Genomic DNA, 15581 nt, shown 5'->3' on the forward strand with positions numbered 1-15581 from the left:
CAGTTTGCTAATGCGTCTTCACATTGGGTTTCTCTTCCCCCATACTTGAACCACTCTGCCTGTAATTCCTGCTCCCTGGGATTGCACTCACTAATGAAGTATGGTACAAGGGCCCACCTTGGGTCTGCTTTCTGGAAAACCTGGCCCACAAAGAAAGAATTTATAGATTCTCAATGACCTTTGGGTAGGGGTGTGTGTGTGTGTGTGTGTGTGTGTGTGTGTGATAATTTTGCAGGAGAAAGTGGGGCGAACTGTTCTTTCATCCCAAATTATATATAACACCTTTCCTCTTCCCACCCTTCTTCAGTTAGGGGCCATTCAGGAAGGTCAAACAACACCAAGAGCTGGGACAGAAACATTTAATATAAAGATGTCTGAACTGATAAGGGTGATTGATCACTAACAGGGGTAAAAGAAAACTTTAAGGAGTTCAGAAGTAACACCTCCAGAGAGCAGTGAGAGGAAAGAACTAAGAACTTGGCCTCTGTAAGGGTAAGAATCAGTCTGCTTGTGGCAAAGACCCTTGTCAGAGGTGGGAGCTGGAAATGGTTTACAGGAGCAGCCTACTGCTACTGGATGGTGGAGAAACTGGCCAGAGGCTGCAGAGGGGAGCTAGTCCACACTACTGGTCTCTGGGTAGTGGGAGAACTTGCTGGAGGGTGTAGGCTAGTGGAGCTGGTCCATACAGGATGCTGGGATGAACACTACCAGGCCCCTCCACACGGACCTACTGGTGCCAGCACCAGGATTAGCAAGGGCAATTCCTCCCTCCTGTTTGCATTAAAGTGGCAAGCCAGTGCCTTCTATTAACAGAGCCTATGACCCAGACAGCTGGCAAAGGAGAACTGTCTGCAGGTCCAGCTCCAATATCACCAGACAGGGAGAAGAAAGGTAAATTCAAAGCTCAGAGGTAGTAAGTTGGTAACTGGCACTCCCACTTTCTTTGTGTGGGAGACATTCATTTTATCATAATAAGTCTAAAAACGGGAAATAAAAATATATGCTAGATATATAAAATATTACCAATAATTACCCTTTGACCACACAATTAAAATTGATATCTCAGACTTGCCTGCATTATCTGAATATTCTATAAGTAATCATACATCGCCCTCGCCCCGCAAGGACGACAAGACGCCCTGGTTCGGATGCATCTTCTCTCTCTTTATTTCCGCAAGTCTACACACTTATATACGCTTACATGACCAATCAGCGAGCAGGGTACAGGAGCGAGGGAATCAGGCTGTGCACCTAAATGAACAACTTCGCTAGCAACCAATGCTGTTTACTTCCTCTTTGGGCGTTCCACTTAGTCTCATGAGGCAATCCTAACCTGGCAACTAGCCAGGCGCCATCTTTTAATGGCGGAGGCCGCCCTGGCCAGGGGCCTGCCTCCGACAATCATATATCTATTTTTATCTGGAGAAACAATTATCTTAAAATATTCTCATTCATTACAGTTTTACTGATTCTATTAGTAAACATGAAACTTGTGATTAAGCAAATATGCCCATAGGGTTGAAAGAGGCTTAGGGACATTCATGGATCTCTAAAGGATGGAGTTTTTGAGGACAAGTCGAGCAGTCTTCAGGTTTATGAGCCCAGAATCCCTGGCCCTCCAATAATCTGGAATAGGATTCACCCTCTGCTGCTTATGCTAATATCCCACACTATAACTGGAATGTGCAAAGGGCACGAGGCAGCAGCTCCTGGGCCAGAACCAGCATTTACTATGTTGATGCCCTCGTAAACTCTTTGCTGTCTTAGACGCTGGAAGCTGCTTACCTAGAGCTTTACCACCTGCTTGCTGGTCTTTGCTTTGACTAAAAGTCCTTAGATTTTGCATTCCTCCTCCCTTTCCAGGTAGCTTTCCTGGTCTCTCACCAACCTCCCCAGGCTTTGAATTTAAGCTAGCAGAAAGAGCAAACTCTGGAGGTTTCCTCTGGCCTGGCCCTCCCCACTTCCTTCCTAGTGTCTGTGTCCCTGCCAGTCCTCCCCTCAAATGGATCTTCCTTCTACCCCTTTCTACCAGCTTCCCTGCTAGTCCTTTAAGAGTCAGTTTCAGGTGTCACCTTTCCAGGAAGCCCCCTCCCGCAAAGGATCCTGCAAATGTACTGTTGCAGAGTGCCTTCTGTGTTATTCTGAAATTGTCAGTTTAGGGGTTTCTCTCCCCAGGTCTGTCCTCAGGGCTCCTTCTTGGCACCCTTGGTATTTAACACAATGGTTGGGACAGAGTGGGCACTCAATGCCTCTTGGTGGAACTAAAATGTCTTGATGTCCTGAGTCGCTAGTCCTTCCCCGGCACGCATGCCCTGGCATGAAGCGCCTCTGACTGAAGGAGAACCCTGGGCCAGAGGAGCCAGGGGAGGAAGTCTCGTGTTCTGGTTACTACCAGTTCCTTCCTCTCCTCTTTGAGCTGTTCTCAGTAAGGGACGGGCAGATCTGCAGAAAGAGACACACTGACTCCTAAAAACACAGATTTCCATTTGATATATACAAGAGGAATAGAAAGAAATGTCATTCCTTCCAAGAAGTGTAGGTGCTCTGTAGGGGTTCAATCCACCAAGGTTGAGAACCCGGGAGAGGGAGCAAGTGCTGTCTTCCGAGCCTGGTTGAAAGTTCCATTTCTCGCACTTTCACAAACCCTGCCCACACATGCAAATAGTTACCCATCTATCATTTTCACCTAAGATATATAAACAGGTGAAGCTGATATGAGCTTGGATGCCTTGGGCTGTCATTATCATAACCTCAATTTCCCACACTAGAGACACCATCACTCACACAATGGAGCATGCTTCCTGTACTCACAGGCCTCTTCCCAAGTTACAGACCCCTTTCCACATATGTCAGCTCATGCGACTGTCACCCAAAGCAAGCAAGATTCAAGAGGGTAGATCAGGTTGTGAGGAGCAGCTCATGCGACTGTCACCCATATGGGCAAGCAAGATTCAAGAGGGTAGATCAGGTTGTGAGGAGCAAGGGCCGAGGGCTGGTGGATGGCCTCGTGACATCACAGGTAAGCGATGTCATCATATACCCACATTGCAGAGGCAGCATTCGGTGGGATGAGCTAGTGGGATTGTTGTAGCCTCTGTAAACCACCCCTCGTGTTCATCTCTTGGGGGGATCCCTTTAATAGAGTCATGGGCTGCTCCTAACACTGCTGACTCATGACACCCAATAAATACTCGATGAAGAAATGAATGAGCGAATGAAGATTGCTCTCCCTTTAAATACCTCTTCATAAAACTAGTTCTTTTTTTTTTTAAGATTTTATTTATTTATTTGACAGACAGAGATCACAAGTAGGCAGAGAGGCAGGCAGAGAGAGAGAGAGAGGAGGAAGCAGGCTCCCTGCTGAGCAGAGAGTCTGATGTGGGGCTCAATCCCAGGACCCTGGGACCATGACCTGAGCCGAAGGCAGAGGCCCCAACCCACTGAGCCACCCAGGTGCCCCTGACTTGCCAGTTTTAAAGCTGAGCTATGAAATAAGAATAATTTTTGCCTAACTCAAGAGGAGTAATCATCCTTGAGAATCCTAGAAACATTCTGTTCTCAGTCCTGTGCAGTTTCCTCAACAGGCTATACACTTGGCCAACACATTTGGCGCTGCCAGGAGAAACAGTGGGAGCAAAGAGGCTTTTTTTTCAGAGAGCTTCAATTAGTTTGAAAGAAGATAGCTGAACAATGACTTCACTGGGAGTCCTGCTGTCGGAATACTGAACAAATTTCACAGTCATTGTTTCAATACTGGCCATGAAATTCTTGGTCATATTCTACTGGGAAACTATCACCCTCCTGGATCCCCACCCCATGAGGAATAAATATATTTTTCTCTCCTATTCATTGTACCAGAAGCTGTTTTTGAGAGAGCCAAGTTTACTGGTTAGATGGCCTGACTCAAAATGGTAGCACCAGGATTCACTTTGGTCTACCTGTGACACTATGGGCAAGTTCTTCACTGTCCCCAAGGTACATTTTCCTCACCCATAAGCCCACTTCAATATCTTTCACAATTTAAAAAAAGGATGAAGGAAGGAGGACACCATTTAGGGTTGTTCTGAAGACTAAATGAGATCTACATGAAAAGCTCAGAGCACAGTCCCCAGCACACAGAAAACAGTCAATCAATTATAGCTGTTTATTATTATTATTTTTTAAAGATTTTATATTTATTTGACACACAGAGAGAGAAATCACAAGTAGGCAGAGAGGCAAGCAGAGAGAAGAGGGGAAGTAGGCTCTCTTCTGAGCAAAGAGCCCAATGCTGATATCATGATCCCAGGACTCTGAGATCATGACCTGAGCCAAAGGCAGAGGCTTAACCCACTGAGCCACCCAGGTGCCCATAGCTGTTTATTATTAATACCTTCATTATCATCCAACCTCTTCCTTCTACTGGAGGACCTCGTGGCTTGGATAAGAGAGTTTGAAATTGCAAACTCAAAATAGATTTGCTTTTCAGGTAAAGTTCTATCATTACAAATGGAATTATACCTGTAGGATGTATTCCAAAGGATGAACTCTCTAACTATACTGAGTATATAGTACATGTATATATATTTATATATAGTGTGTATATGTGTATTGTGTATATAGTGTGTGTACATATATGTATGTATGTATATATGTGTATATATTTATATATACATACATACGGAGTCACATTCTACAGTTATGGTCCATGTTTCCTGGATTTCCATAAGATGTACAGTTTCAAATATCCCATGACAAGGAGCTCCAACTATTGGTACAGAAAACATGGTTTGTCTCTGTCCATGATCCTGTCTCTATGATCAGTCTTCTCAAAGACAGTGTAGTTCTGGAGGATCGGGAATTGAGGAGATTGACTTGCAATCCTTGACATTCTCAAACTTGGAAATCGGAGACAAGTGGGACAGTTAGGAGTAGTTACAGTTTTGAGGAGGAAGGTGTGGAATCTCTAGAGTGATGCTACAGGTTTCCACAGTATCTGTAGTTGATTATGCAAGATTTCCCTCTCTCCCTCCCTCCCCCCTTGCTTCCCTCCCTCCAGAATGAATGTAAACACAGAAATTCTAAATCCACACCAAGGAGGCACAGCTAGGCAGCCAGAAACATATGGGCAACCACCAGACTACTCAAGTCCTGCAATTTGGGGCAACTGAACTCACCTAGACAAGCCTGACTGCAGGTGATGAGAGACTGGAAACACTCTTACTTGGGGATGTGAAATGTAGAAGGTAAATTCCCTGAGTGCTTGCCTTTTGTTTTGGAGCCACTTGCATCTAACACATGCTGCCCTCTATTAAAATTGCTCTGTTTTTTTTTTTTTTTAAAGATTTATTTATTTGACAGAGAGAAATCACAAGTAGACAGAGAGGGAGCCAGAGAGAGAGAGAGAGAGGGAAGCAGGCTCCCTGCCGAGCAGAGAGCCCGATGCAGGATTCGATCCCAGGACCCTGAGATCATGACCTGAGCCGAAGGCAGCGGCTTAATCCACTGAGCCACCCAGGCGCCCCAAAATTGCTCTGTTTTGAAACTGAAAAGGTCACAAGACAACATGACCACATTGATCAGTGAATAACAAAAAAAAAAAAAAAAAATTGAGGGAAAACTGGCAGATATGGAATGTGCAACTTCATGTCGGGTAACGAGGCAGCAAAACTATCTCATTGCTAGGCTTCATAGTTTTCATCGTAAAGCAAGGAATTCCAAATTGTTCCACCTCAGGGCAACATTCTACACAAAAGACAATGTAGGACTTGGTTCCCAATTTAACTTTAATTCGTATGCTTACTTATTACCAGGATCTTTTCTTTCCTAGCACAAGAAAAATAACTTCCAAATGCAAGATCAGTTGTTAGCAGGAAGGGGGGTCTGGGCTGTTGGAGTCCTGGGTCCTGACCTCAGCTCTGCCACTTCCTCCTGGACTGAGGGCAAGTCACCTGCCTTGTCGTACCCACCCTGAATCTGTCTCTTCAACTGAGTAAAGGTTTGACAAGCCAAGGAGCCTCATAAATGTACGAGGGGACATGTGAAAATCCCCGTGGAAGTGCACTGTCAATGAAAAAACACGCTGGTCACCATAGGTGGTCTTATCCTCAAGCTGGTAAAGGATTAAATTCTGAGTTTTCAGCTATGGGCATGAATCTGTCAAAAGTACAGTGGTGGGGGCACCTGGGTGGCTCAGTGGGTTAAAGCTTCTGCCTTCGGCTCAGGTCATGAACCCGGGGTCCTGGGACTGAGTCCCGCATCGGGCTCTCTGCTTAGCAGGGAGCCTGCTTCCTCCTCTCTCTCTCTCTGCCTGCCTTTCTGCCTACTTGTGATCTCTGTCTGTCAAATAAATAAATAAAACCTTAAAAAAAAAAAAAGTACAGTGGTGGTTGCAGTGGGAGGTGGGAAGGAAGGAGAGGTTTTTTCCTATGGGGGTAATGTTAAGAGCAAATACGGCACGATTCCAAAACACTTCTGTATGTATTTCAGCCCATAGTCCAGATTAAGTTGGATCATACGTTGAGAGGAAAAGAGGACTTGCATAATGGTTAAATCACTCTTCTCTCCAATCAATGCTTTGGTGCTCACTGAGTGGGTATGCTGACTGCACCCTTATTCCATCAGAAGTGAACAGACAGCACTCTCCATGCATAGTAAGTCTAGTTCAGTGCCAACAGCTGGCTTCGCAGATGTCAACAACAGCTGCATTTTGTCATTCCAAGATGCAACTCTCAATTAATCTCCCTCTCTCCTTGTTTTTGGAAACTTTGACATCTATGTATAAAATGATTTTATCTTCCTGGTTAAACTCATTACACCCAGATGTATCCAGTCACCTTTACAAAATGAGGTTCAATTTGCTCAGGAATCAGAAATAAAAATTACCTCTTATATCAAAGTATTAGTGAGAGAAATCTCAGTGAAGATCCAGTTTGCCAATCACTTCTAGCAAAGGATCTAAACACGTCAGCCAACTAAATCACCTGGCACCCACAGAGATATTTCAGCAGGAAATCTGTAAATAAGATGGATATTCAATATTTCACAGAGCAATTTTTATGACAGGTCTGTATAGCAGGGCCATCACTCCACAAATGTTGAAAAAAAGGAAAAGAAAAGCAGCTTAGTTGGAAATGAAAACAGAGGGAAGGAGAGGTCTGTGAGAGCTGAACTATGGTTCTAAGAATGGAGACTATTATTCAGGCCTGGCCAATTGGCCCTGTCCCTCTCTAGATGCTTCTGCCATCCATCACATGCCCTGGTACTTATAGGCACTGTTCAAAATGAAATCCAAACACCAAACAGACGGGAGCAGATACGGTTTCAGACAGACATGTTCCTGGGCAGAATTTGCTAGAGCCAGTGGCCAAGGGGAAAGTCTTGAGTGTGCAGGTGCTGAACCTCACTGTGTGCATTTGTTAAGTGAATGTTCATAAGCTATAGGGTTGTGTCTGTTTTTGCTGGCATGCTCATGGCTAGCAGAAACTATCTAATGAAGTAGGGAATGGGGACAAGAATGAACTAAGGATATTCAGTTATCCTCGAATTCAAGGGGTTTACCACCAACGTAAGACAGGCTTGCCTAAATCTATGAAGAAAGAACTTGATTTATTTCTGCCCATACCTTCTATTCCCTTAACCCAACAGAGAAAGACAGGAAAGAGGCACATGCAAAAAGTACTACTAGAGGGACACCGGGGTGGCTCAGTTGGTTGGACTGCCTTCGGCTCAGGTCATGATCCTGGAGTCCCGGGATCGAGTCCCGCATCGGACTCCCAGCTCCATGGGGAGTCTGCTTCTCTCTCTGACCTTCTCCTCGCTCATGCTCTCTCTCACTGTCTCTCTCTCAAGTAAATAAATAAAATCTTAAAAAAAAAAGTACTACTAGAAATAATCATACTAGGGCCTCTCCACTATGGAAAAAAAGGGGGTGACTTATATAGGATCACCTGTAAACTTATGTTGCCAAGTCTTAACCATCTCCAGGGGAAGATACCTACAGTGACTTTTCCTTGTTCAGGACCAAACTATTTATCTGAGTTATCTGTTAAAAGGATCATGACCTCTGTTCGAAGACATGACATGTTCCCTTGTAGAGGATGATAGGGAAGTATTTAAACCAAAACAATGCATGTGTTGGTTTTAGCAATAGACCTTCTTGAACCTAATTTTTAAGCAGAAGATTAATGCTGTTCTCACCAGAATGCCTCAGATTGTTTTTTTCCCCTCAGATTCTTTTTTATACTGAGTGTGTATGTGTGTGTGTGTGTGTGTGTGTGTGTGTCTGTGTGATAGAGAGAGAGAGACAGACAGACAGACAGAGCCTTTTCCTGGGTGTTAGGTTTTCAATCCCAATAGCCTGCACCTTTAGCTATTGTCTAGGGAGATGGCCCTCAGCCCACTATGCATCCATCTGAAGGCAGCACTGTCTAGTTACTTGGGCCCTTCCAGGCAGCACTTTACCACAACTGATAGAGGCTTAAAAATTTCACTTCCCTCACCTCAGATTGGGACAACTTACATTCTAGACTTCTCCAGAAGAATCAGGCAGAGCTATCCTGTGTGGGGTTCTGCCTGAGATTACACCCTTCTTTGGCTTCCTTTGTTTGTCTGAAAGAGGAGAGAGTTCCTGTAAGTTGGCAGAAGAGATGTGGTCCACCCTGAGCATGGAGTAGGGGAGAAGAAAGAGCTAGACAGGGGAAGAGGGACTCAGGCTCAATGGGCCCTCAGTCAAATTATGACCTCCTCATCCTTCTAGAGTCCTTGCGCTCCTGGGGCAGTAGACCCGCTCTATGTTCAAATGTAAATCAAAATCATATTTTAAAATCATTTCTGTGGCATTCTCCCACAAGAAGAAATAGTAGCAAATGAGGTCTGAGATAAAATATGTGTCATGAAGAGAACTCTTAGCAAGTGTCTTTCTTAGTCCACAATCTAGAAGCAAGTGCTGGATATCAATTTTGCCGGGCCTGCATGACTTTGTTAGCCCACCAGGAATGCCTTCTGCTTGCACCATGGAACTCACGTTTCCCATGCTCCTCCTTCCTGACCTTGGTTCTGACCTGCTCTCAAGACATATTCCTTATACCTGACAGCCCTGCCTCCAGCTCTTCAGCTCCTAACTTGACTCCTCTTTCCCTGGTTTTATTCTCTCTTTCCTCTTTGGACCTGATACATAGCACAGTAACTCCTCCCAAAGATGATTCTAGGTCTCCTCAGCTCTGTAACTAAAGGTCCTTGGAGAAACGCCACTCTTGGTTTGGATACTGGAACTTTCCTAGCTTGGAATGGACCCCATTGGGATTATCTACCTCTTCAAGGGGGATTCAGCTTGATTAGTGGAAAAAAACTACTTTCTCCCTGCTTTTCAGAGACCCTCATTTGACATTTTATATAGTTTACTTTTTGTTTTTTTCTGTTCCTCCTACTGAAATATAACTCTCGTGAAGGTAGGATTTTTTTTTTTTTTGTCTGCTTTGTTCTCTACTGTACAATGTATGAATTTTGGGGAAGTGCAAACATTCAGTGCCCAGCAGGAGGGCATTGCTTTTCTGTCACTTCAGGCTCATGTGGGCCAAATATGCAACTGTGGTTAAACAAAAGTTCCCCGGTAGAGAGAAGCGGGTTTTCAGTAAGCACCTCCCAGTGTGCCAAGGTAACAAAGGTATAAAGTTAATGTTAGTGTCAGCGTCTGCTACAGTCTTTGACCCAGTAACTCTACTGCAGGGTATATATTCATTCAACAGAAATGCATATATTGGTGCCCCCAGTGGCAGGTACATGAATATCCCTAGCAGCAGGTCTTGCAATAACTCCCAGCTGGGATCAACCTAATGGCCATCAGGGAGTCAATGGATAAACACACTGTGGGGAATGGGTGCTAGTTCAGGGTGCCACTACCTCTCACGTGGAACCCTGTTGTGGCTTCCTAACCTGTCTTCCTGCTTCATTTCTGGTCCCTATTTTTCTTCCCCACCTTAAAAACTTCTCCAGTAGGGATCCATTTCACAAAGAATACAGTGCAAACTCTCATGTACCCTGCCTAACTTTGTGCTCCCTTCTCTGTCTGTCCTTCTCCTTATTCACTACACTCAGCCACAGTGGCCTTGTTCTGCCCCTTAACATAATCATGCAAGTTCTCACTCGGTGTCTTAGAGCTTGTAGGCCCTGCCACTTGGATACTCCCCAGACCTGCTCAACATGGCTACTTCCTTCCCATCTTTTTTTATTGAGGTATAACATAAGTATTAGAAAAGCTAATGGGTGCCCTGGGTGGCTCAGTTGGTTAAGCGACTGCCTTTGGCTGAGGTCATGATCCCAGAGTCCTGGGATCGAGTACCGCATCAGGCTCCCTGTTCCGTGGGGAGTCTGCTTCTCCCTCTGACCTTCTCCCTTCTCATGCTCTCTCTCACTGTCTTTCTCTCAAATAAATAAATAAAATCTTTAAAAAAAAAGAAAAAGAAAAAAGAAAAGCTAACAAATCCTAAACAGTGAAAAGGCACAGAAGACTTTAATAGGTCTTTGGGTTTTTGAAAGATAGTCCCTGCAGCTAAGAGAAAAGGGGAGTAGGATGAGGAAGCCAAGATGAAGGCAGACTAGTATTGAGGTATTTATCAGGTGTGAGATGAGAAATAAATAAGACCTGAACAAAGGTATTGGCAATGGGTGGGAGAGGAGAGAACAGAGAGACTCAAGAGTCCACTTGGTATCTTGGGCTACTTGTGGTGCCTTCTGGAGACTCTAACCACCTTCTTGTGATCAGTGTGTAGATTTAACCTGATCTAGAAGTAGGAGCCTCTCCAACTATAACTTGGATTGTAGCTTAGTGTTTTTCACTAATTCGACCTATAACTGCTTTCTCTTGGGAAGTCTAAGTTCGTGGCCATGTTGTTTAACGTCCCTTATTCACTTAAAGACCTTATTATTTTGACTCACATGTTACTAATCATTCCTTCCTCGTCTTGGATCCCAATATTGCTCCTGCTTTTTCCCAGCCAGTATATGAATAAAATATTGAGCTGCTGATTAATGACCCTATATGCTCCACTTTGAGATGTCTGAAAGAATTACCCCAATGCCCAGACAGCTCTATAATGTCACATTTAAATTAGAGGCTGAATCTTTAAAAGGCTGTTCTCTGTTGTAAAGGCTATATTATAAGGATGATAATCAGACCTAATTTCATTTTAGGAGAAAGAATAGAAACATTATCTCTTAATGTCAAGAGAAGAACACCATTTCAAATAGGCAAAAATGTAAGTTAATGCTTTGACTTCAGTTACACTTAGTCTTAGATTGAAAGTACCTTCTCGGGAAGGTCTAAGAACGAATGGGGATTCTTGTCTTTATTTTTGTCTTTAATTGCTTTGGTCTTAGAACTCTGACATGAACTCTGACATGATGCCATTTCCCTTTCTCTGGCTTATTTAATGGGTATTATACTGGCATTGTACGTCCTCCCATAGTGGGCACAGGTAGTTGGTATCAACTCTCTGTTACAGAAAAACTCACCACCTATCAGGGGGATAAAGCAGTCAGCAGAATCTTTGACCTGATTGTAACTGAGATTCCATATGGAAATACAACAGAGAGGAAGGGCCCACAAAGAGCACTCAGTCATCTCCATCCTGAATGATAACCAAAGCCACAATCATAATTAACGGCAGCAGGACTAACCGTATTGGTCACAGGGATAACACAGCTGATGTGATTAAGCATTTACTATGTGCCAGGCACTGCTGAGTACTCTATACACTACAACTCATTTCATCTTCTCAACTCTACAAGGCACGTATACCATTATTATCCAAGGTCACTCTGCTGGGAAGAGGCAGAGTGAAGATCCAAATGAAGGTCTGATGCCAAAGAACATGCTTTTCACCACTGTATTGTACTGTAAGGATCTGTGCTATTACGTAGCTTGGTATTCACAGACTTAACCCATGATGGCGTTCTTCGTGTGAATTAAATTTTGGACAGTTTCACATAAATTAAAAGGAAACACTACATGGGCTGAAACACATAACCTTAAATGAAATGTCTCAATCTAGTGGCTACACAGCCAATGGTCATACAGATCTCACAGTTTCCAGGACAGCTCATATTTGTTACATTATTTCCTTCTATCCCATAACTATCATTCCACTTCTTAGACCACATGTCTCAACTGCTGAATTAGAAACTATGGTTGCGTTAACCACACTGATCTTCTTAAACCGTTGAAAGGGGACATCTGTCTTTACCTCAAGAATCTTTTAAGACCTAAATGCTACAAAGCTCAAGTGACACTGACTATGCTCCAGCTCAGAGGCTCATCACTTTACATTTTCATGTTACTATATATTAACTCATCTCAAAGCAGTTTTTAGTGTTATTGCAAAATCCCAAAGTTCTATCCAGAAAATGAGAAATTGTCTCAAGTGCAATGAACACTTTCCTGAAAATGACAAAACTATTCTAAAGTTCATCTTGGAGGAAAAAAATGTAAAAAAAAGAATTAAGAGGAAAAGAAGGCCCTGTATTTTAAAATGTACTTAAAAGCTTTCATAGTAAAAATAGTATGGTACTGGTGCAAAAACTGACAGATAAATATGAACTGATATATATAGCAATATGTCTATATCTATATTGAACTACACATATGATGAAGGAATAGTCACTTACTAGTTAAAAAATTGATGAATTATCCCTCCTTTGGTATGAGGAAAGTCGGCTTTTGGGAAAAACATTAAGTTAGTTCCTCACCTCAAACTACAGCTAAAAATATATCCTATGTGGTTTGAAAACTAAGTGTAATTATTGAAAACTTAGCCTTATTTAAATTTTTTTAAATTTTTTATTTTTTAGAAACATATATTTTTATCCCCAGGGGTACAGGTCTATGAATCACCAGGTTTACACACTTCACAGCACTCACCAAAGCACATACCCTCCCCAATGTCCATAATCCTACCCCCTTCTCCCAAACCCCCTCCCCCCAGCAACCCTCAGTTTGTTTTGTGAGATTAAGAGTCACTTATGGGGGCGCCTGGGTGGCTCAGTGGGTTAAGCTGCTGCCTTCGGCTCAGGTCATGATCCCAGGGTCCTGGGATGGAGTCACGCATCAGGCTCTCTGCTCAGCAGGGAGCCTGCTTCCTCCTCTCTCTCTGCCTGCCTCTCTGCCTACTTGTGATCTCTCTCTGTCAAATAAATAAATAAATAAATCTTTAAAAAAAAAAAAAAAAGAGTCACTTATGGTTTGTCTCCCTCCCAATCCCATCTTGTTTCATTGATTCTTCTCCTACCCACTTAAGCCCACATGTTGCATCACCACTTCCTCATATCAGGGAGATCATATGATAGTTGTCTTTAAGAAAATATAAATATTTCACTTTTCTAAGATCGGGAAAGACCCCCAAAAATGTATGAAATCACCACGGAAAAGGTAAATACGTTAGACCACTTAAAAATTAAAAATAGACATTTAACAGAGTAAAAAAAAAAAAAAACACCACCAATAGCACCCTAGAAAAGTTGTATGCAACATGTATAGTAGACAGAGGATTAAAATGATTATATCATTTTAGCTTTCAAATACATATCACAATAAAGGTAAAATACATGAGAACTAATAAACTTCTAAACATCCACAAAACTCTTCAGTCTTATTTGAAATAAGGAGAGTTACTTATATAAAGAATTTAATGTCAGTGTGAATTGAGTGAAATAGGTATTCTCAAACAACAGCAAGAATGTGTATTATTGTTAACACCTCTTGGCACAGTAATTTGGCAAGTATATTAAAGGAATTTAAAAGTTCACAATCATCATGAAAATAATTTCAAATCTAGCAGTTCTGGTGAAAATCTTATATATAGACCTATTTATCAACAGATTATTTCTATTGTTCATGACTAAAAAGAACCAAGGCTTGGAGAAAGGCATGGTTCCAGAGCAAAGGCAGCAAAAATTATAAGGAAACCTGGAACACACTGAGCCAAAAAGCAAGGAAACCCAAAGGCTAATGGAGAGATTCCAGAAGACATGGAAGTCAGTGTGGATGGGTGGCCTTTATACAAACTTGAACATCAGAAAGTTATTATAGTTGACTGCAAAACACTAAAATAATCCATGAGTCTACGGCAATACTAAAAAAATTGTAGAATAGAAGAGAGAAAAACAAACACATTTATCTCACTCATTCAGTTAAGGCTTAGAACATGAGAAGTAAGCATTTACCCTGCCTTTGGAGAGAGAAAACTTCTTTCCAGAAGACTAGCAGCTATCAAATGTAGGTGAAATAGAGGAATTAGAAAAATCATCTTTTGAAGCTCCCAATAAAACAACTGGTTTGGGCAAGAATCACCAAGGAAGCAAAAAACTATTAGGTGAAAAATTATTGGGAAATAGGATAGTCATGGTACTGAAGTACCACCCCATAGACTATGTACTGATTGCAAAGGGAAAAACATACCTCTAAGTAAAGAAATCTAGAGGTCACCACCTTAATCAAATAATCAAACTTCACTTCAGTTTTTCTGATTCAGTCACTAGGAAGCATCTTTGCCAAAACTATTTACCTAAATTGGATTAAGACTTCAGACCTAACTTCCAGTTTACTAGAAATCCAGGTGCTGGAAGAACAAATTGAATGACATGACCCAGAAACAATCAGACAAATTCAGAAAGCAGAATGTTCTATAAAACAACTGGTCTGGGATCTTCAAAAAGTCATTAATAAAACTAAAAAAAGGTTGGTGCCCTATTCTAGACAAAAAGAGATGAGAGAATCATAACCAAATGAAATGTAGAATCCTTCATGGAATTCTGGCAGGAAAAAGGACACTTCAGTGACAATTGGGAAAATTTGAATATAGACGAGATATTACATGGTATTAGGGAACAGCTGCTAATTTTCTTAGGTGTGATAAATGTATTGTGATTATGTAGGAGAATGCCTTTCCTTTTAGTAGAGGCATGCTTAAGTCTTCAAGAATAAAATCCTATGATGTTGCAATTTACTTTTAAGTGGTCCCACAAAACAATGAAAACAACTCAATACACATATCTCTATATTATGCAGGCAGAAACACACAGAGAAAATATGGCTCAGTGTTTAAAAACCATTTAAAATATGGGTATACTTTGTACTATTTTACTTTTATATATGCTTGAAATTTTTCATAATAAAATGTTAGAAAAAAATATTTTTAAAAACTGGCATTATATACAAATTAACTAAAAATTATATGATAATTAAATTGGAGTACCTCCATGGAATTGATATTATGCACTTATTAAACACCTTTTCCTTATTTTTTAATTTAAATAAGCTCCATGTGGGTATGGAGACCAATCTGGGGCTTGAACTCACAACCCTGAGAGCAAGACCTGAGCTAAGATCAAGAAACAGAAGTTCTGCCGACTGAGCCACCCAGGTGCCTCAATTAACCACCTTTTTAAGGAATTTCTAAACACACAGGCAAACAGTAACAATGTAGTAGTACGGAAGATAAGATGCAAGACTTTGTATTTGGTTTATATAGCTTGATCTCACTTTTTATAGACATTCAACACATTTGTTGAGCAACTATAATGTGCCATGAATTCTTTCAGCTGTGTAA

At 41.9% G+C, this 15581-nt stretch overlaps 1 protein-coding gene across 1 annotated transcript in view; it reads left to right on the forward strand.

Moving 5' to 3' along the window:
• Nucleotides 1-2794: 2794 nt before the first annotated feature.
• Nucleotides 2795-15581, forward strand: part of LOC131999281 (uncharacterized) — a 30466-nt gene continuing 17679 nt past the window's right edge. The window contains 1 exon segment of the mRNA XM_059372071.1: nucleotides 2795-3019. Within this exon segment, the coding sequence (XP_059228054.1) occupies nucleotides 2795-3019 (225 nt within the window).

The sequence above is a fragment of the Mustela nigripes genome, chromosome 13, assembly GCF_022355385.1.
Source record: "Mustela nigripes isolate SB6536 chromosome 13, MUSNIG.SB6536, whole genome shotgun sequence".
Lineage (NCBI taxonomy): Eukaryota > Metazoa > Chordata > Mammalia > Carnivora > Mustelidae > Mustela > Mustela nigripes.